Below are 23,878 nucleotides of genomic sequence, written 5' to 3'. Positions count from 1 at the left end.
GCGCTTTAAAAAGTTGAGAAATGTTTAACTTCTGCCGCGAGTAACGACAGTGACCCGAGTAAATGTACCATTAGGCACTGTTACACCACCTGAAATGCCCCATTCAGAAACAACTACATTGTGTAAGAGACAAAAAGTGTGAGTCTCTGTTCACACACTTACAGTATATCTCAGAACAGTCAATGTTAGAGTATCCTGACATTCCCTGTTAATGAGTGGAAAAGAATACAACTGAATTAGTGCTACATATTTAGTGGTAGATATTTAGGTTTAGTTATAGGGTTATATACAGTATGTAGTTGTCAGGGGTGCCATACACACACATGCCACATACCTGATGATGTCAGCGGCCTGCTCTGTGGATAAATCATCAACAGCAACATTATTTATTTTCATAAGCTGGTCGCCAGGGACAAGCTTTCCATCAGCAGGGCCTCCTAAAAACACACAAAGTGCATCAATGAAAATATGACTGTAATGCGACTATACGAAACAGGAATATAACTGTCAATGATATTATATGTACAGGGTTTGGACAACAATTACAAAAACTTTTTAATAAACATTTGGAATCTTGCATATTCAGCTTTAAGGTTAATGTAGCTATTTGGCTGTAACCAGGTGGTTTCATCCATTTCAAGAGTAATGGTGCCTTCACACCAGACGCTGAAGAGACGGCAAGTGCGAGTTATTTACATGTAATGCCTGAAATACACTGCAAGCGTTTGCGGTGTGTTACGACTCCGAGGTGGCTTTGTTTCGTCTTCTTTGTGGTGCCAGCTCACACAAGAAGCGGATAAGAAGAGCAGAAGTAGAACTGCGTCATCACGTGATATTCCTGTCAGACGTTTTTCTTGATTTCTAACATGGATAAGTTGGCTAAATGTTAATGTTTTTCTGTAATTCTGTATATTGTTTTGTTTTTGCAATGTCCTATTTTGTTGTTCTGTAGTCAAAAGAGTGAATACACTTTTAATTATAATTGACAGCAGCGCATCTGGTGTAAACACAAGCATTGACTTGAATGACCGCAATCAGTTCCGGTTGCCTCTTCGGAGCCGTAACATGGGGTGTAAATGAGGAGTAAGTCAATGCAAAGACGCAAATAGGCATCCTGCGGCGAGGTAAGCGTGAATGGCAAATTGAGCATTGCTGCGGGGAAAGCGCAAAGTTAAAAAATCTAAACTTTGGAGGATATTCGCACCGCATTAACCAATCAGGAGCTTGCTCTAGTAGTGACGTGATTACATGAAGCGAGCAGAGTCGTAGAAGCCCCTCCCATGCCGAAAATTTCCATGTGAATGTCTCGAATGACTAGAATTTCACACGCAGCTTTCACGCGCAAATGAAGCGAGTAAACTCAAATGTTCAAGCGTCCAACTGTGCGAATAGCACTTTTTTGCCACCTCTACTGCGTTTGGTGTGAACACACAGTAAAAGGGTAGATGTTCCTAAAGATATTTGCCAGTCACATACTGATCTCAACAGGCAGGCGGCACATGCAGATATATGCTGGGTCACAGTTTTCAACCCTCAGTCAAAATTATGTAAAATTAACATTTACAAAATATTGTATAAATAAAAAGACCATATTTGTATGTTTTATTTATTAATAAAAGTTTATACTTTTTTATAGGTTTTAATAGGTTATCGAAATATCTTCTGCATAAAAGCAGTGAAAAAATTATATTGTTTTATGAACTTTATTATCTAAACTCAACTGTTATAAATATGATAATTTATTTTAACAAACAAACAAATATGATTGTAATTCTATTTTAATTTATATTGCTTATATCCAAATCCACTTTATTTATATAGCACATTTTACAAACACAAAGTTTCCAAAGTGCTGCACACAAAAATCAGAACATACGAAACAATTTATAAATATAAAATACAGAAGATAAAAATAATAAATACCAGGGGCGTTGCTAGACATAAAGCTCTACTGGGGCACAGGCCCCCCATTTTCTGCTGACTTTTTTTGAAAGCTTGCTGTGTGCAACACTTCTATACAATGTCCTTTGCTTAACCCACTATTCTACAGTGCAGTTACTGCAAAAGACACAGTTTTGAAATATTTTCTACATTATACAATGATAGCAATGATTAATAACTTATTTTTACAAGAATATTTTAAGAAACCAGTCTTTTTATGACTTCTATACAAAATAATCTCAGTCATAGTTACTGCTAACTGTTATGTAAGTTAGTGTCCTAGAGTTAAATATTAGTAAACTAAATATTAATTTCAAATCTGAAAATACAGAACAGTATAACACATACATCTGTTGATTTTCTCAGCAACAATGCAATCCTATAGACTTGACAGAGGTTTTCCCCTGAGATTTTTCCTCTAATGTTTAAGACCTGACAGGGTGAGAATGTACTTTGTCTAACCTCCCTTAAACTCATCATCTCTCCTTTCTGCTTCCCTTTCCCTGCTTTGCACAAAACATTTCTGATGTCCATCACATAAGGCAATATGATCTAGTCAAAGTAAGATTAGCATTATTATTTAGAAACTTACTTTAGTCTCGTCATGTTTTCGTACGCTATAACTCACTCGCGTGGCATCACCTTTTAAATGCGGGAACGCAAAGACGCGCGCGGACATGTATACGTGCGTGCACGCGTCAATGCGACTGCTTCGTCGCTTTTACAAACATAAATTGGGTAACTACATTGCAAATAGATCAGTTTTTGCCGCGATTGTCTTAAGGATTTCACTAGTTAACTGCTAAAATTTAAACTTGAGATTTACACCGGGGCACAAAAGATTTACACTGGGGCACGTGCCCCAGTAAAAGGGGTCTAGCGACGCCCCTGATAAATACCACAAAAAGGACCACACGACTCAAACGCAGTTAAAAGCTAACGAATAAAAGTGAGTCTTTAGATGAGACTTAAAACACTCAACTGTAGGAGCAGTTCGGACATGGAGGGGCAGAGCATTCCATAATTTAGGTCCTATGACAGAAAAAGCCCTGTCCCCCCGAGTTTTAAGTCTTGTCTTAGGGACTGCAAGCTGTAGCTGGCCCTCTGACCTCAGTGTCCGCACTGGCGTATAAATTTGAATGAGGTCCGAGATATACATTGGGGCAAGTCCATGTATAGCTTTAAAAACAAACAATAAAATCTTAAAATCAATTCTAAAATGAACAGGAAGCCAGTGCAATGAGGCAAGGATTGGAGTTATATGGGTGCGCTTTTTTGTTCCTGTTAAAAGACGTGCTGCAGAATTTTGGACTAACTGTAATCATGAAAGTGCATTTTGATTTATACCAGTATAAATAGCATTACAGTAGTCTAAACGAGAAGAAATAAAAGCATGAGTAACTTGTTCAAAATTGTTAAAAGACAAAAACGGTTTTACTTTATCTAAAAGGCGAAGATGATAAAAACTAGATTTCACTACTGCATTTATTTGTTTGTTTAGTTTAAAATCACTGTCTATTTTTACCCCAAGGTTAGTTACAACAGAATGCACAAAATCATTTAGGGAGCCCAAATCTATCATGGGGTTAGTGGGGCCAAACTGCATAATCTCTGTTTTACTCTCATTTAGTTTAAAAAATTTTTGGGCCTACCATGCTTTGACATCATTTAAACATTCAAGAATGGGTGTCAGGGGGCTGCCTTCATGCTTTCTGATTGGCATGTAAATTTGACAGTCATCAGCATACAAATGATAGGAGATGCCATGCTTTTTAAAAATCATTCCAAGTGGAAGAAGGTACAATGAAAAAAGAATTGGACCGAGAATTGATCCCTGGGGAACCCCACAATTTAAAGGTGCAGTTGATGATGTATAGTCCCCCATTTTAACAAAAAAGCATCTCCCTGAAAGATAAGACTGAAACCACTTCAGGGCAGTCCCCTTGACACCCACACAGTTTTCCAAACGAGATAAAAGAATTTTGTGGTCAACTGTGTCAAAGGCAGCAGTGAGATCTAAAAGCACTAAAATGGCTGAATCACCAGAATCTGTCATTAAAAACAAATCATTTAAACCTTTAAAAGTGCAGACTCAGTGCTATGATATACTTTAAAACCTGACTGGAAAATATCTAGGATGCCATGTAAATCCAGAAAAGACTGTAACTGCAAAAATACACATTTTTCCAAAATTTTCGATAAAAAAGGAAGCTTTGAAATGGGACGATAATTTGAAACATTTGTTGAGTCAACTCCAGCTTTCTTAATTAGTGGCTCAATCACAGCTTTTTTACAAAAAGCAGGCACAACTCCGGAAGACAGGCTACTATTTATAATTTCCTCAACATAAGAGCCAATCGTTTCCCATACATCCTTAAAAAATTTTGTAGGGACAGGGTCTGTAGAGGATGTAGAGGGTTTAATTTGATTGATAATCTTTGTAAGAGATAACAATGAAACTGGCAGAAACTGACAAAGAGTAGTGGAACATTGCATGTTTAATGATAGGTTTAAAGGAAGGGGCAATATTGTCTCTAATATTCAAAACTTTACTGTTAAAGAAGGCCAAAGAATTCTCATAATATATATAAATATATTTAAATTTTTGTAAAAGTATAATCTTACTTTGGAGCTAATGCACTGCAGTTCTATTGATTTTCAATAAGTGATTATGTGCTGTATAGTCATAATTTAACTTTCTCAGCGATGCTTTATTTAGAGAGTTTAAATAATATGATCAAAAACATTATTTATTATTTATGTGAAGATATCTTGATGGAGTTGATAAAGTTCCTCTTTATTCTAAAATCAAGTATAGACAGTTTCATTGGACACATGTGCATTAGCTAACACTGTATAAATTAATTTTACACGGTAACATTAGCTCAGTGTGATGGTTGATAAACGCTTTAGCTATGATTTGAGCTAAAGTAATTTACTGGTTATTTATTTTGCTTGTTATTATAAATAATCTACTCTAGAGGGCCTCTGTTGTTATTGATGCGAAAGTCTACCCGAAGTTATGTTTGGGCCACAAAAGCCAATATTATATAAGTTTATGTTGTTGGCGCTAAAACCGTCTATAGTAGGAGGGTGCCAAGAAAAGCAGCACATGTTTCTTTTAAGAACTTTTGACTGAATGTTTCTTTGAGGAACCAAAAATGGTTCTTCTATGGCATCAAGAACCTTTTATGAAGCTTTATTTTTAGAAGTCTACTGACTAGCTTCCACACTGTGGGCGATCCATGGGCACTCTGGTAACTAATGGATCTCTCTTTATTGACAGTCATTTGGGAATAATAATGTGAAGAGGTCATGAGAGGTGTTTTGCTATTATAAGCACTATCATAAGCTAAATCGATATAAGAAAATGAATAATTAATTGTGAAAGACTGAGGTGTCGTGGAGGTCCCACTTCAAGCTATGGGAAGAGACATGAATAAAGAAATAAAGAAAAATTACCAAAACAACAAACCCAAAAAACTATTTAATAATTTGTATTAAGCCATTTAGTCTAGAATTCTGGTTTTATGTGTGGTGAAATGGGTCCTCTAAAAAACCAACGGTGCTAAATAGCACTAAAAGTGGTTCTTGGCTCGTAATCATAGAGGAACCAGTTGTAGTGATATATAGCACCTATGAAGAACCATACGGTCAAATAGCACCACTGTAGCACCACATTTGGTTCTACATAGCACAATATGGTTCTACAACGGTGCTACACACTTCATCTGTGCTAAATGACACTTAAAATGGTTCCTCTATGATTACGAGCCAAGAACCACTTTAGTGCTATTCAGCACCATTTGTTTTTAAAGTGTGGGTTCAAATTATTGCATAATACATACATAAACTTTTAATAAACCGAAACAAATTGCAACTGAACATGACAGCCAGTGATCATGAATATTCTTTCTGTGGAAAAGAGCAACTTTGATGTTTTTTCCACAAGCAAAAGGTCATATTTAGAGATAATGAATTATACGAATCCATTAAACAGATAAACAGTTTTAAACATTGTAAATGCCCTGCTTGTGATTGACTATATTATGTGTGTAGATGTACCTTCTGTCACATCCAGCACCAGGGGTGGAGTGTGTGTTGAGACAGTAAACCCATGGGTGTTGAGGGTGGGGTCAAGTGGCACTTTAATAATGACACTAATCGGACAGCTCCTCTGGTCCTGAGAGCCATTTTCGGCAGCATGCCCATCCTCTAACACACGCTCCCTGTAGGAGATAGCGATTTTTATGCTCTCAAACAAAAAATACGAAGACATAGGTTCACACACTCATCCATTCCACACACAATCTTTGATCAAAGGACCGCTACCGGCTGCTGGACTCCCTGGAGCGGCGTAGCCAACGTCCCACCACCTGTTCTACTTTGCTGGTCCTGCGAGACGGAGAGCGACTGCGGTCCCGCTCCTCCATTTATCTGCACACAGGGTAAAATGTCACTTGGCCACTATCTATTACATAGATTTATTTTAAACATTTGTGGAGGACACTCAACTGTTGTTAAATTATTTAAGTGAATATCAAAACGCAGGTCAACCATTTAATGATTAATCACTGACATAAACAGACTAAATTATAAAGTTATAATTCTTGCAGACTATCAAAGCTCAAATAAAAATATCTTAAACAGATATTAGATTAGCCTTTACTTTTTTACAAAAGGTCTGTTAATTTACCCGAAGAACTAAATTAACTTTAAAATACTGCATGTTACTGGCTTTGTTTAGTTTTTCCTTTGTTCAATATTATGAAGGTAGCCATACTTATTTTAAGTACTATAATCCATAGTCACAACTTAATTATTTATTTTAATGGTTATATGTCTTGCGTGATTCAAACCGGTGCTTGATTTTCAACTCAATGAGTCAAGGGACGAATCCAACTCATTGGGTTGCAATTTAACCTATGCTAGGTTGTTTTTACCTAAATGCCAGGTTGTCTTAACCCAACTGTTGGGGTCGTCCCTTTTTAAACCAAAGCTGGGTTGAAAATAACTCCTGGTTAAAATGTTTAAAACAAAACCTCATTCACACAGCACTTTGGTCCCAGAAAATACCCATAAAATTGCCAGAAAAGCCTCTGTGAACGCAAACACGTCCCTAAAATTTTCTGGGATCGCTCCCGAAAAGAGGACCTTGTAAGATACCAGGAAAACCCTCTGTGTGAACAAGAAGCTGAAACAATGCCATAATGGGCGTGTCGGAGAATGCGTGTCATCACAACAAAGTTATGTTTCTGCTCTTTAAATCGAGAGATGTACATGCAGATGCAATACCTTGTTGAAAAGACGTCAAAACGACGACTTTTCCAAACGTCGTAATGATGTGAAATTCAGGTTGAAAAGTGAAAAGACGTCTTTTCAGGGTCGTTGATATAAATAGAAAAAGGAAAATGTTTAATGCAGGGTGAAGATTTTGTATCATTTCATATCATTTGATGTGAAATGTACAATTATTAGAAAAAAGAAAGAATGAAGCCACGTCCCTAAACTCAATGTCACTGAGGTAAAAACAGATGAATAAGATCATATAAATTTACATGAATAAGCCACCTCATAAAATAGTTTAAAATGCCATAATAGTAGTAAGTTGAAGTAGCTTACTATGAATTGAAATTTGAATGTCTGAGTTGAAAACATTACATCTTATTGGCTAAAGCTTGATCTAATGAAAATTTCCATGTATTTTACAAGTAGGCTAGTTTGAATGAATACATTTGAAGTGAATCGAATAAAAACGATTAGATTAAACAATAATGAATCTCCACCCATAACCACAATGTCAGTGGCGAAAGCAAATCATACAGAAACGTATGAATGTGGTCGTTTGAATTAATACGAATTAGCCACTTCGTAAAAAATACTTTGTGTTGGCATACTTTATACAAAGTCTGTAGTCTCGAAAACCCTTAAGAGAATGAAAATTTTTAAACAGTGGGCTCCTTCAGGAACTTCTAATGGTTTTTAAATTTATAAGTAAAATCAAGTCTGTGGATAATACTTGAAAAAAAATAGCTATATTAAAATAGCTGACAGGAACAGTCTGTAAATACCAATAAGTCCAAATACACGGTATACCAGCAATGATATATAAATAAATTATGCATGTGTCTCCTGACTGACTGTCTGTTGTGTTTCCTCTGAAAGACTCATAATGGGCATATCTGTGGTGATCAAAACGGTGCGTACAGCAGTACTGATAATGTTATAATAATGTGCCGTCAGCCAGTCTTCCCACGGCGATATCAAACACGTTTTTATATTGTAACATTTATTGCAATGTGGCACAGATTGCATCATGTGGGTTATGTTTATGGCACGTCTACCAATACTTCTCATTAGGGAATGTGAGAGACAGTTTGGAGCCTCATAATCAACGGAGAGAGGTAAAAACAAAGACAAAGAGACAAACAAGACACTGAGATGAGAGAAAGATCCCAGGAGGCCATGACTCATGGTCAAATTATGTTCTCAGTTTTCACAGGATTTCCATTTGCACTGTCCATTCATTTTATCGCTATCTACAGTATTGTCAATCTTACACACATCTTGCTCAACCATTTTAACTGTAGTATTTCTTTCCATACAGGAACAGATGAAGTATGAAGTAGATGAAGTAGAATATAACATTTACTACAATATAACATTACTACACTGTTTGTTTTGGCTTGAGATTTTAATGCTGTAGCTCAGTGGTTCTTGGCATGCACCCCTCTTGTGTAGGGTGTATCCCTTTGCGAAGATTAATGACATTAAACCATCTCAAACTTCAAACTAAACTTATTTATACAATGTAGTGCTGTTGGTTAGGATCCTTATTTTTCTGAGGCAGGCACGGCTCCATATATGAGATGAAAGGGGCCAAGTGATATTCCAGGTGGGCCCATCGGTTTGGGGGTTCTTTAATCTCACATGCTTATAGTTTTCATATCATATATTTAAGACAAGGGTTGTTTGTTATTGTTGTGTTTTCTTCATTTTTTATATTTTTTTGTAAATATTTTGGAACTATTTAGTAAATTGAGATATATATCTCATGTGTCATATATTTATCATGTTTATTTTTACATTCTCTCTTTTTGCATTTGTAATATTTTTGACCCCTTAACAGATCTTGTATCAATAAAGTAACTTTAGATTTGGTAAAATGTCTTTAAAACTGTAAAACTGTAAGAATTGGGTCTATTCTGTTAAAAAGGGGCAGTTCTTTTAAAATAACTATTTAAATCAACTAAAACAAACTTGTTACAAACTGAAAATGTTAATTATATCTGAAATGCTGTTTTTCTTAAGAAATATTCTCATGTATTTTAATATAATATAACATTACAGTGGTGTGCAGCCAGAGTGGGCCGAGCCTTTGATTGGATGGGCCAGGCCCACCCTAGCCCCCCGTGGAGCCGAGTAATTACACATAATTTATAATAACTCTATGTATTTAAAAAAAAGTTATAAAACTTAGGCCTTACTGGCACCATCTTGACCCCCACCCGTTTAAGAACTGTTAGAGAATTGTGTTTGCAACGCAAAAGTGATGGGTTTAATCCCAAGGAACACACATACTGTACTGATATAAAATGTATTGATTGACTCCACTTCAAGTCCCTTTGGATAAAAGAGTCTGCCAAATCCATAAATTTAATGTAAATGTGTTGTACCATTTAGGTGTTCGGGATTTTAAAAAGGACATACCATGAAAATGTGACTTTTTTCATGTTTAAGTGCTATAATCGGGTCCCCAGTGCTTTTATCTACCTAGAAAATGTGAATAAGATCACACCAGTAACTTAGTTAACTTAGTTTTCACAAGCATGTGAAAAAATACGTTATTGAAATTTGGCTCCCCTGGTGATGTCAGAAGGAGATAATACCGCATCTTAATCTGCACTATCCAACCATGCCACTGCCATTTAGTACAGAGATCAGCTCATTTGCATGTTAAAGGACACACCCAAAACGGCACATTTTTGCACAAACCTACAAAGTGAAAATTTTAACTTGCTAAAATAAATTATCTATATGAAATTGTGAGCTAAAACCTCACATATGTCCTCTGGGGAGACCAAATCTTTACTTGAAATGTCCCCTTTAAAGGTGCAGTGTGTAAATTTTAGCGGCATCTAGTGGTGAGGTTGCGAATTGCAACCAACGGCGTAGTCCACTGCTCACCCCTTGCTTTTGAAACACATAAAGAAACTACGGTAGCTGCCACCAGACAAACATGTCATCGTCGGAGACAACTTAGTAGAAAAAAATTGTCCGTTAAGGGCTTCTGTAGAAAAATGGTGGCACAAAATGGCGACTTCCATGTAAGGGGACCCTATTTGTATGTAGATAAAAAAGGTCTCGTTCTAAGGTAATAAACACATAACAGTTCATTTTGAAAGGTCTTTGTACACCCCTGATAATATAGTTTTGTATATTATTTTGCATTTATGTCAAGAGATCCTTCTAAAAATTTCACACTGCACCTTTAAAATGTTTAAAAAGTTAAAACAAAAACTGAAGAAAAAAAACAGAAACCAGAAAGTAAAAGACACATGAACGTAAGAATAAGGATGACATGATTTACAGATATTTTGATCTGTAAACTGCTGGATCACAAAATTTTGAAACAAGTCTTATTGTGTACAACACATGTAACTGACCTATCATAAAATATATTTACGGTTTAATATGGGAGTAGAAGTTTTATTAGGTATACCAATAGCAAAACAACAAACTTTCTCCTCATGCATTGTTATTGTTTCCATTGTGTTACTGTGACTCCTTTGGCATAATGCAACTGCCCATTTTCTACTACAGAAATCAGTTTCCATGCTTATGAACTACTCTGTTTATTGTGTTGTTTTTGCCTGATTAAATATTAATAATGAATGATATGAACATATAAGCAGCTGTTCTATTGAACCTAAAACTTTTCACTAAATGAAACAACTCTCTTTAATTTTTTTAACAATATAGAGGTGTGGCAGGTTCCCAAAGAGCCTTTCTTTTAAATCTTTCATTAAAGCTGCCTGTAACATAAAGGCACAGTATGACTTTTCATCCTCTCTATTATCCACCTACAAGAGGATTAAGACTAAATGTTGTTAAGGTTTCCTTACACGAATCTCCATTAACGGTTCTCTTACTTTTTCAGCACTATTTAATAACTTTAATGGATGACATATACTTCAGACTCCTCTTGATCAATAGGGATCGTATGTACCTCTGGCTTCCGTTCTCGAAATATGGAGCCAGTGAAAGACACGTAATGTGTATTTGTTAAGACTACACAACACAGACGTTTGGGCATTCCCTTTTACTGTAAAATGTGTCTTTTCATCTTGGAATTACATCTGTTGTTCATATTCAATGTCTTTCACAAATATCCATTCATTTAAAATGTCTCTCTCCCTCTCTCTATTGTTTTCTCTCTTTCTCTCTCTCTCTCTCTCTCTCTCTCTCTCTCTCTCTCTCTCTCTCTCTCTCTCTCTCTCTCTCTCTCTCTCTCTCTCTCAATTAGATTAGAGGCCTCTAAAGTGAGGTTTCATTCCCTCTCACGTCCATGTTTCCTCATAAAAAAGTCTACTCAAGTTCTCTCTAAAAAATAATGTCTGTACTCCATGATTAGCATGGGCAGCTATCTCGAATGGCTACGTGGAACTGCTGAAGGTAAGATTTGTCTACAATTCATTTACAGTCACATGGGAGGATTACGGGCAGACTATTGCTACGGTGTTACCTAAGCACCAATGTCTGGTGCTAAATATCTTTTTAATGTACCGAACACTTAGACAGTTACAGGATCCTGACTTGTAATATATCTTTCAGTAGACTATAGCTGACACCTACATACACACATGCAAACAGATGACCCTGAGGTTGCTGACAGGTTTTCTAATTGGATTAGACTGGGACACTGCGTCACACATTCTGAGCTGATCACGGAGGTATATACTTTACACACACATAGTAAACACGCTACATTATAGAAAAAACTAATACACCAAAGCACACACACACACATAAACACACACTGCACACTTACCCTGGATTGCACTGATACGTTGCAGAGGAACTTATCCTGGTACTGCATCACCAGTTCTTCAAAGCTTAATTTTTGACCACTTGGCACTTTATCCCAGTCATCATTCTGACAGTTTTTCTTCAGTCTGTCAAGCACTGTGGCAATATTTAGCAGTTCGGTACGTAAACTGGTTTATTTTAATGGTCACACCAGTGCACATACAGAATTGATGTCATTCATATCCAGTGCTGCTTAGACTTGACTTTTCATTCGCAGTTCAAGAAACTTGTTTGCTTTTCCCAGGCTGATTTGGTGTCTGTCGTATGGCAGCAAACAATCAGTCTTATTCCATCAGTGAAAAAGTTGCTGTCGTCTTGTTTTGATGGTCCTTAGCTCTTGCGTCAAACATAGACTCGTGTTTGTTTCCATAGCTGGAGCTCCTCTGTCAAAAAGACATAAAATGTTATCTTTCAAACAAACACGTCTTGGTGGTTTTCAATGAGGTCTAATGAGTAACAGAAGCACATCACTCGTCACTAAATCTTTATCCACAAATCTTCAGCCCTAGCAGTGTGGGCTCTGAAAGCAAATCCTTTCCTAACAGCCTCCTCTTCCCAAAAAGAGACCAAATCTAGTATCCCCCAATGTAGCATTGAGTCATCCTGCAGCTGTCTCTCCCTTTTTAGAGAGGACAAATTGTTTCCTTTAGGGCGTGCCTTTGTTTTTTTGGGCTTAATGGCTTTGACATCGGTTGTCATTTCTCTGGGTTTTTTCAAATAGGGCTGTTTCAGCACTGGACAGCGACACAACATCACACAAATACACTTTGGTGTGGAAGCATTAGTCCGCCCCTAACTGAATGCCCTTCTGTAAGCATTTAAAGTGTATGAATACACAGCCATTCGCTAATAATAATCTTCAGTTCTAGCCAAGAAAATGACAGATCTACCACCAGATCGGGTGGCTCTGTGGTGGATGTCCGGTGCTTTCCGCAAGATCATATGGATCATCTTCCACAAGATTTATTTTGCAGACTGTGCCACACTGTTGCTGTATAATAAGTAAATAAATAATTTAATTTAAAGGGCACCTATTTCATTGCTAAAACACAATGTTATTTTGTGTATTTGGAATATATGGTTTTAAAAAAACATTATTGTCAACATACCATAAATTTGTTTGGCTCCAGATTTCACTCTCTTCCTGAAACTCATCGATTTGAAAAGTGCTGTGTCCCTGATTGGCCAGCTTATCTCTACGTTGTGATTGGCCTGAATACCTCTGACATCAGCCGGAAATGTGATGCTCCTTACCATGTTTGAAAGATTCGGTCACAATGTAATGCTAATAAGAGTTAACTTATAGGCTTAGTCCGAAGCGGGAAGAAATATGATAATGTCGGTCTTGTCTACATCACCAATCCCAGGAAGTAAACTGTAGCCTACAATCCGTGTTTATTGTAGTCCAAGAAAAGAGATTTACGTCGGAGATGATATCTGGCGTCGTTGTAGGCAACATGTACTAATATATACTTACAGACCAAAGGAAATGTAAAATCGTGAATCAGACCATAGGTGCCCTTTAATAATAATTTAATAATCTGCTCTTTATCTTATATTTTTCTAATGCCAGTTTCCTTAATTAGAAGCTATCATATCATACTGCTAATGTGCCCGTTTTTACAAGATTTAATAAAAGTCTCAGGTGTGCCTAGAATGTGTCTGTGAAGTTTTAGCTCCGAATACCGCCAGATCTTTTGTTATAGCATGTCCAAAATGCCCCTATTTGGGCGGAAGCAAAAAAAGTGCTGTTTTCTTGTGCTACTGCTTTCGGTTAAACAATGATCTGATTCCTGTGAATGCAGTCTGGAACACTAATGCAGTCACATTAGTGCTACAACATGCTGGCAAACACATTTAGAAAAGCTTTAGGGTAAAGTAAACCAGTCAGGTAGTGGCCATGGGCGGGGCTTTGTCAGTGTGACATCACATTGCCAAGAAAATAAAAGTAAAATTTATAATAAAAAAATAATAAAAAAATAAAATTAGTTTAATGGGAATAAAAATAAAAGGAGTAGGTGCGGGTAGATTGTTTCCAAACCTTAAAAAAGTGTATTTTGCATTATATGTTCCCTTTAAAGGCATTCTAAGCAAATCTGCGAGACGTTAGTTTTTGTTGACGTTTGAATTGTTTTCAAACAGACGGAGCGTAGCTAACTCCTCCCCCTCCCTTCCGTGCTTTCATGAACGCGCCCAACCCCCACCACAAAATCCTTCTTGTCGTTTATTGTCTGGAATACTTTGTTATGGTTTCTGTTTGTAGGTTTGGCCACTATGTTGTTATTGCTGTTTGTGAAGCCGGGGCTGTCTACAGAGATCGCGTTTTTTTACAGTTTGATCAGCGGACAGGCAGCAAGAAGATAGTGAGGGGATGTTTACTGTATGTAACAAAAAATGTATTATGGTCTAAAACGCGTCAATTCGCTTAGAGCACCTTTAAACTACAGGATAAGGATTCCCCAAAAGCTCAAACCCTAGAAGGTTTAGCAACTTGGCAGCGATAAGGACATTTTAGTCCAGAATATACAAGCTGGAGATCACAGTTTGTATTGTCATTTTGTTAATATAAGCTATTTTAAAGAGAGGGTATAAAATTATTTATCAATAATTTTTCTTTCACAGTATTGACTTGAACTCACAGCGATGCCATAGAAGAACCTTTTTCTTTTTTGGTTCCTCAAAGAACCATTTATTCAAATGTTTTTTTTTTCTTATATACATTTTATAATCTGAAGAACATTGTGTTACATATATCACCCTGCTCTAAAATAACAAGGAATCTCACTATATTTTTCCTCCTTGGGTCCAACATTGAGAAGAGATATACTAAAGAATGATGCAATGACAGGTGACAGATTACAGCAGGTAGACAGGACTCGTATGTCAGCCTGTAAAGTTAGTGCTGTCATTCACTTTAAATTCTGCTGGGTTATTTTTAACCCAGTGCTGGTTAAATATTGGACAGAACACATGTTGGATTAGTAGATACACCTATGTTGGGTTGTTTTAATGTAATTGAACATGTGGTCTGTCCATTTACACAGCATTGGGTTAAAAATTACCCAGCAGAATTTAGAGCGTTGGTGCATTCGTGGTTCATCACTGTTTCCAGAAAACTGAGGTTATGCAAGTAGCCTTATGTTTACTAAATTCGTTTTTTAAATCAAGAAAGAAAAGTTCATTCGTATTCTGTTATTTTAAATTTAATGCTAAAAGGAAAATTAGACATGATCTAAAGGACATTATTCAATCTGCAAAATAAATCTGGCAATATTTATGGCTGTACAACAATTGGTTGCAGTATGTTTGATGTTCAAAGCTGTTGCCGCAAATGATTCATCTATGATGGCTTGTTTAATTGAAAAGGAGCTCTCTAATTGAAAGGCATTTTTATGTTCAAATGAGCAGTGACACAAACAAAAGCATTTTTAGGACATTTAAGTATTAGTTAACACACACTTTACAAAAACATCAGCTCAAACATGCATTTTAGTCTTAGACTAGACTTAAAGGGGCTCTCCACTTTTTTGAAAATATGCAAATTTTCCAGCTTTAAACATTTGATTTTTACCATTTTGGAATCCATACAGCTGATCTACGGGTCGGGCTGTAAAAATTGTAGCATAGCTTAGTATAATCCATTGAATCTGATAGGACCATTAGCATTGCGCAAAAAATAACCAAAGAGTTTCGATATTTTTCCTATTTATTTTTCCTATTTTCCTATTTTTTTCCTAAAAAAAGTTACATTGTGTACCAAGACAGACGGAAAATTAAAAGTTGTGAATTTCTATGCAGATATGGCGAGGAACTATACTCTCATTCTGGCGTAATAATGATATTGACACATGAAATTACGCAGCAGCCAAAATAGTCCCTTAGTATCTTTCAATAGCAGGGGACTATTTTCAGGCACTGCGTAATATCATTGCGCCTACTGCAGCCATGTTATGGCAGCAAAGTCCTTGATTATTACGCCAGAATGAGAGTATAGTTCCTAGCCATATCTGCCTAGAAAATCGCAACTTTTAATTTTCCGTCGGCCTTAGTACACTATGTAACTACAGAAGAGTCAAGTTTTAAAAAGGAAAAATATCAAAACTCTTTTGTTATTTTTTTAGGCGTGATGCTTATGGTCTTATCAGATTTTATGGATTGTGCTAAGTTATGATAATAGCGGAAAAAAGCAGAGTGTCCGTTTAAAGTTACTCTTACTCTAAATTTTTCTAATTGTATGTTTCTTGTTACTGCATTTTGTTTCACACTTTTAGAAAAAAATTACAAAAGTTGTCACTGAGACGGTACCTTTTAAACAGGTCCTAATATGTACCATTTTGGTACAGATACACACTGTGAGAAATAAAGGTACAAAACTGTACCTTTTCTGTCACTGGGGCTGTACCCTAGTTTCCGTTTGGTACCTTTACATGAATAAAAACAGAATACAATTTTGGGTAGATTACCGTACCTTTAGGACCTACATTGTTAGAAAAAAGTAAAAATATGTACCCTAGCTGTCAGTGGGGCAGCACCCTTTAAAAAGGTAATTGTATGGACCACTAGGTACAGATATGTAAACATGTAGTACCAATATGTACCTTTGAGATACTAATATGTATTTTTAAGGTACTAATAAGCTCTCTTTGGTCCCAGTATGTACCTCTGAGGTACTAAAATGAAATCCTTAGGTGCAAAGCTGTACTTTTTGAAACGGTACAGCCCCAGAAAAGGTACCGTTTTGTACCTTTATTTCTGAGAGTGCAGTATGTAGCTTTGGGGTACCAGTGTATATTTTTGAGGTACCTTTTAGGCAAAAGTTGTACCTTCTTGTAACTGTTTTTCTGATAGTGTATAGTTTTGTATTTGCACTTATTTGTTGAGTTCTTTAATGATTTTATGTCACTATTGACATGCTCTTCAAGAAAAAAGATACCAAGTTATTGTGTATAAGGGCTTGAGAGCTTGTAAGAGTAAGATGGAAAGACACAGATGCAATGGGCCAATCTGAACTCATGAAAGCAAATGGATGAAAAAAAGTAGGGACTCCACATTTTGATGGTAAGGTCATAAAATAGTGTTATGGCAATAAAGAGTGACAATGGAAAAAGAGAGACAGAGAGAGAAAGAAGAGTCGGGTTTGTTGAAATCCCCGCTGAACATTTTCAAGCCTCTATCTGTTGAATAATTAATGCATCCAGTACAAACACAGAGAACATAGCTCTCTTTCTGCTTTCTTTAACTGCTGTCCCAATCTGCATCCTGCAGTCTATCAGTGCATCTGTTTAATTGTACTTACTTTACTATCTCATTCATACCCTCTCAAAAAGTACATCTTTGGATCGAAACAGTTCATATTAGTACCTAAATGGTACTTTTTAAAGGATACTGCCCAAGTGACAGCTGTGGAAAATATTTTAACAATTTTGTCTGACAGTGTATAAGACATGCAAACTAAATAAAATAATCTCGACAGGGCTCCAGACAGCTACCAAATGGTCGCATTTTGCCACCAAAATTTGAGAGTGTGCCACTGAATTTTACATCCAGTCGCACATGTGCGACCAGTAAATTTGACCTTTTTTTGTGATGTGACACTGAATTTAAAACAGCACATTGTACTTTCTGCATCTATCATCAAAGTATTTATTAGTAATACAGTGTATTACTTAGTAGAAAGGTGAATATTTGGTTAGCATGTTGATTTACGGTGTGTGCCCCTAAATTTTCTCGTTGCTCCCCTAAAATTTTCAGTTGGGGGCCACTGTGAGTGAAAAAAGTTAGTCTGGAGCCCTGCTCGATATGCTTTTAATTGGTTTATTGGCCATACTATCTATACAGTACAGTATGTGCAGTATGTGCAGGTGTGTGTTTATGAGGTGCACTGTGAAACCACTTTGAGTGTGCGCATTCTTCAACCTCTCCTTAAACGCTTTGGTAATCTTATCATTGCCCTTAAACTCATCTTTCAGACTAATAGAGGAAGAAAGAGAGAGAGAGAAGACCACAGAGTGCACAGACATTAATAATGCATTTAGATAATGCTGCCTCACCACTCACGCACAACACAACAAAACAAAAGGAGAGCGTAAGAGTGGTCGCACACCATGATCTGAGGGGTGTGTCTTTCTCTTTCACAGAAAACTGAATGATTATTACAGGTTAGGGGTCATAAATAAGGGTGAATGAAAGAGGGATTAAAGGTGCTCTAAGCGAATTGATGCGTTTTAGACCATAATACATTTTTTGTTACATACAGTAAACATCCCCTCACTATCTGCTTGCTGCCTGTCCGCTGATCAAACTGTAAAAAAAACGCGATCGCTGTAGACAGCCCCGGCTTCACAAACGGCAATAACAACATAGTGGCCAAACCTACAAACAGAAACCATAACAAAGTATTCCAGACAATAAACGACAAGAAGGATTTGGGGGTGGGGGTTGGGCGCGTTCATGAAAGCACGGAAGGGAGGGGGAGGAGTTAGCTACGCTCCATCTGTTTGAAAACAATTCAAACGTCAACAAAAACTAACGTCTCGCAGATTTGCTTAGAATGCCTTTAAGAAAATTATTAAAATATGTATAGAGGGAGAAATTGCGAAGAAGATCAGTTAGTAGAAATGGAGAATGTTCAGATGTTAAAGGCGGGGTGCATGATTTGTGAAAAACACTTTGGGAAAGGGAGTCAGGCCGAGTACCAAAACACACTTGTAGCCAATCAGCAGTAAGGGGTTTGTCTACTAACCGACATCGTTGCCTGGGTTGTGTATGTGTGGGGTGGGTCTATCAAAAGAAGGTCCAAATTCTGTTGGGGTAGGGGGCAGGGGCGTGTTTGTTTAGGTGATTTCAAATATTAACATTGGCTTTCAGAGATCATGCACCCCGCCTTTAATGTGGATTCTAGGTTTATGACATTATGAGAAATAAACAGGAAATCCATCATCTTTTCTGCTTTCCATAAAGAACCAGAGTTACATACCATCTGGATGTTGTTTGGATTTTTAATACCTACACTCACCTAAAGGATTATTAGGAACACCATACTAATGCTGTGTTTGACCCCTTCAGAACTGCCTTAATTCTACGTGGCATTGATTCAACAAGGTGCTGAAAGCATTCTTTAGAAATGTTGGCCCATATTGATAGGATAGCATTTTTGCAGTTGATGGAGATTTGTGGGATGCACATCCAGGGCACGAAGCTCCCATTCCACCACATCCCAAAGATGCTCTATTGGTTTGAGATCTGGTGACTGTGGGGGCCATTTTAGTACAGTGAACTCATTGTCATGTTCAAGAAACCAATTTGAAATGATTCAAGCTTTGTGACATGGTGCATTATCCTGCTGGAAGTAGCCATCAAAAGATAGGAACATGGTGGTCATAAAGGCATGGACATGGTCAGAAACAATGCTTAGGTAGGCCGTGGCATTTAAACTATACCCAATTGGCACTAAAGGGCCTAAAGTGTGCCAAGAAAACATCCCCCACACCAATACACCATTGCATTAATGAGAAATTGAACAGGTATTCCTAATAATCCTTTAGGTAAGTGTATATTTTATTTCAGTTGTGCTTGTTTGGTTGTAGTGTATGTATAAATTAATGAAGCTTAACATATATTAAGACTAGCAATAAAGGACTGATAAACTGTACTCACAATCTAATACAAAATAAATCCTTGCAACATTTGCAATGGAATTACTAACATGTAGGTTATTACTTGAGCCATTTAGTTTTATAATATTAAGAAAACTGCAAACTCAAATACCCAGATTAGATATCCTACACTAGTTTCAAGTGTCAATACAACAAGATTAGTTTTGAAAGTGTAATTCTGTTTAAACTTGTGTGATTGTACCCGTGTTCAGTGAAACATGCATTAGAAGTACATATCCACGTGTTCCACGTGTAGATCAATTTACAATACTGTGTTAGCAGTGCAAAAGTTATGGGTTTGATCTCCAGGGAACATGCCAACTGATAAAATGTACACTTTGAATGCGCTATAGGTTGCTTTGGATAAAAGCGTCTGCCAAATGCATTAACGTAAAAGCATCAAGTGTAGAATGATCAGAGTCTGAAATCTTAGATATATCAATAGATTAACAATAAAATTGTTAAAAAAGCTGTTAGTATGTAATTTAGTCTTGCAATCCAATCAGTATATTGACAATATTAGAACAAGAGGTTAATTGAGGTAGATATACATACATGTGTCCATCTGTCCTAATGTATATGTGAGATGTATAAATGTGTCAGATTTTACTAAAGCAATAAAAAATACTTCATAATCAGTTGTGTTTTTTGGGAATCTGACTCATAAATTTGTGTTGCAAGTTGCATACTCTACCAATTGAGCTACACTGCTTTTCACATACAGCAGTCATTTGCCAAGCGGGCTTTAGTCACTCATATGGAAAGGGTAATCAGATCAGTTCCCGCTATCTCTCTCTCTCCAAGAGCCAGTTAAGTGAATATTGACATAAAGTGCCTATTGCAGCTGTTAACAGCTTGTAAAACACTGGACAATGCGCATTTGTACATGTCTGTTATTGTGTCTTAATGAGGAAGTCACTGAAATATGCACCAGATGTCTAAGCATGGTCAGTTTTGGTAAGTTTACAGTTATGGGGCATCAGGAATTCACAGTATTCAGCTGCTTCTAAAAATATCCTTATAAATGAATTATGGACCTTTCTGAGCCTGTCGGATCTCCTTCCGGATTTCTACTCTTGGTTTCATCACATATCCTGATAGGAATCCGGTCATGTAATGTCTGCATACTCCATCAAATACATTAGTTAAATGTATGTCCTGTAAATGGTGAAATCATTCTGCAGATCTTGCAGTATAGGTCACGAATGCACAACTCCCTTTCAACTTCCCTTAATGAGTTATTTAGGAACCACTAAAAGAAATGTTGTAGCATGCTGTTCCTAATAATATGAATTATTTTTGATGTACACTTTGTTCATATTTCTTTAGGGAAGTTCTACATTTAGGTCTCACTTAAAGAATCAATGTTATCTGGCATTCCCTGAAATGCAGAAGATAATGTAATAATGTTGGCTAAAGGGAAATCTCTCTGTATCAGTGAAAGACATGAAGACTCTCACAGAAAAGGCAATACTATTCTATCCATGTTTTTCTTGGTCCAGTGAAATGGACAATGTCTACAAACGCATACAAAACGCATACAATTTTTTTTAAATTAAATGCTTGTTTTTTTGTCCAAATACATTTTACATCTTATTGAATTTTCTCTATCGTTTAATAATATTTAAGAATTTTTTTCTATCGCTATCGGTGCGTCTTTAGAGGCGTGAAAGTGCTGTCTGCTTAATTATTTTAATATGTCAAAGTCATTTCGTCCCGTGCAGAGACGCGCCTTCATCTTTACACCACAACGCTTATAAACTACATGTTTTATGGTATGAAACACTCACCTCACAAAAAGATTCACACTTTCATGAAGTATCCATCACTTTGAAAGATCACTCCGGTTAAATAAAAGAAGTAAAGACGAGATAGTCCGATCAGAGTCTCACGGCTCTGGAAGAGAGGCGCACTTCAGTTTAATCTGCTTTCAAAGCTTGCTCAGTCAAATACCCCCCCCCCCCCCTCTCTCTCCCTCTCTCTCTCTCTCTCTCTCTCTCTCTGATAAAAGGAGCTTCTTCGATATTGTGGTAAAAAGGTTAAACATGAAATTATAATTATATTAAATTATAAACAAAATAAGCTGACTAAACAATTAAAAGATCCGGAATACACTTTATACTATAGCTTTTAGTGATGTCAGTAATGTCAATGCAAGGTCTCTCTCTCTCTCTCTCTCTCTCTCTCTCTCTCTCTCTCTCTCTCTATCTCTCGTTCATGTAAACACGCGCACACACACACATAAAGAAAACCTAATTTTTATATATAAATGCTTATTAATTAGCCCACATGAAAAGACAACCAATATTGAGAAAGGATTGTGCTGTTTATACATGAAATAATAATGAGTTGGGTGTGTGATGGTTGGTAACATTTTAGTGTGTTTAGATGGACATAAAAATGTTATTGTCCAGGAGTGTGTAATAATTGTTTGTTAAACTATAGCAAACACATTAACAATGCACATAAATGTCTACATTGTTTATTGCAATGATAAGAATGACACTCTGGGATTTTTTTTCTCAGTTTCAAACAGCAGACATAAAAAAATGGTTTCTCCACAAATAAATTGGCACAAAAAAAAACAAATAATTAAAATTGTACTCTATTTGGAGAATTTACGCAAAAAATAGCAAATTTGTGACCTTGACCATACACTCTAAAAAAATGCTGGGTTGTTTTTAACCCAGGGCTGGGTCACTATTGGACACACTGCCGGGTTAAAATGACCCAACTGCTGGGTTGTTTTAACCCAATTGCTGGGTTATTTTCAATCATCCATGTTGTAACAACCCAGCAGTTGGGTTAAAATAACCCAGCAGTTGGGTCATTTTAACCCGGCAGTGTGTTCTGTCCAATAGTGACCCAGCCCTGGGTTAAAAACAACCCAGCATTTTTTAGAGTGTATTAACTGGAAATTAATATTTTCTTCCTATTGCTTACAAAAGGGAATATTTTAAAGGGACCCCTCACTTTATTTGAAAATAGGTTCATTTTCTAGCTCTCGTAGAGTTAAACATTTAATTTTTACCGTTTTGGAATCCATTCAGCCGATCTCCGGGTCTGGCGGTACCCCTTTTATCATAGCTTAGCACAATCCATTGAATCTGATTAGACCATTATCACGCTTAAAATGATCAAAGAGTCAATATTTTTCCTATTTAAAACTTGACTCTTCTGTAGTTACATTGTGTACTAAGACCGAGTACCCAGAACTATTTTCAGGCGCTGCGTAATATCATTGCACCTGCTGCAACCCCATGCAGCAGCAGAGTCCTTGATTATTACACAGGTATAAGAGCACAGTATCAGCCTAGAAAATCGCACCTTTTAAATTTCTGTCAGTCTTAGTAGTGGCACACGATGTAACTACAGAAGAGTCAAGTTTTAAATAGGCAAAATATCATTTTTGAGCGCGATTCTAATGGTCTAATTAGATTCAATAGATTATGCTAAGCTATGCTAAAGTGGTACCACCAGACCTGGGGATTGGCTGAATGGATTCCAAAACGGTAAACATCAAATGTTTAACTCTAGGGGATCAGGAAAATGAGCCACTATTTTATTAAAAGTGGATTGTCCCTTCATATATTTTCAGATCATATTGTGATTTATATAGCCTAAAATGCATGGATATCTTAACTCCAGTTTACTCAAATTCTTATACAGATATTACAATTTGTATGACAAAACTGTTCCATTAAATTAGTAAAGAAAGCAAAACAACAGCATTGTCATTTGGACCCCTTTTATAGTTTTTTTTTTTCATAAATAAACTAAGATATTGTTTAGCCAATATATAAAACATTTAATTAAACATTATTTTTAACTTTTTTATATTTTATCACTTGTTCTTTTGTTTGTTATATTTACAGTACGGTATATTTGGCCTACAAAATGGTACAATATGGTGTCACTACTCTGGCAAACACAACCCAGGCCAGTCAGCTGTCCTACAAAAACTGGTTGAAAGGGGCCCACATGTAGCCAAAAATAGACCAGAAAGTAAAAGGCGTAGAAGGGGGAAAACCCAACATAAACCAAAGCACAACCCAAGATAAACAAATGACTAGCCTCCTCATGACTTAAAGGCGCTCTAAGCGAATAATGTGCGACGTCACTTCCTGTTGATGTTTGAACTGTTTTCAAACAGACAGAGCGTAGCTAACTCCTCCCCCTCCCCCTCCCTTCCG

General features: G+C 36.6%; 1 protein-coding gene across 2 annotated transcripts in view; it reads right to left on the bottom strand.

Moving 5' to 3' along the window:
• frmpd1a (FERM and PDZ domain containing 1a) overlaps positions 1 to 21,592 on the bottom strand; it is a 35,437-nt gene extending 13,845 nt beyond the window's left edge. The window contains exons 1-6 of one of the 2 annotated variants that reach the window (XM_065275032.2): positions 21,476 to 21,592; positions 11,993 to 12,413; positions 6,274 to 6,378; positions 6,007 to 6,170; positions 335 to 437; positions 163 to 205 (exon numbers count right to left, since the gene is read on the bottom strand). In XM_065275032.2, coding sequence (XP_065131104.2) covers positions 163 to 205; positions 335 to 437; positions 6,007 to 6,170; positions 6,274 to 6,374 — 411 coding nt within the window. In that variant the 5' untranslated portion in view covers positions 6,375 to 6,378; positions 11,993 to 12,413; positions 21,476 to 21,592. Of the gene's footprint in view, positions 1 to 162; positions 206 to 334; positions 438 to 6,006; positions 6,171 to 6,273; positions 6,379 to 11,992; positions 12,600 to 21,475 lie in introns of those variants that run through there. The other variant, XM_073814412.1, reaches the window with a different exon arrangement.
• Positions 21,593 to 23,878: the final 2,286 nt, after the last annotated feature.

The sequence above is a fragment of the Paramisgurnus dabryanus genome, chromosome 4, assembly GCF_030506205.2.
Source record: "Paramisgurnus dabryanus chromosome 4, PD_genome_1.1, whole genome shotgun sequence".
NCBI lineage: Eukaryota > Metazoa > Chordata > Actinopteri > Cypriniformes > Cobitidae > Paramisgurnus > Paramisgurnus dabryanus.
Note: the sequence above shows the minus strand (reverse complement) of the source record. Positions and strands in the feature narration are given on the sequence as shown.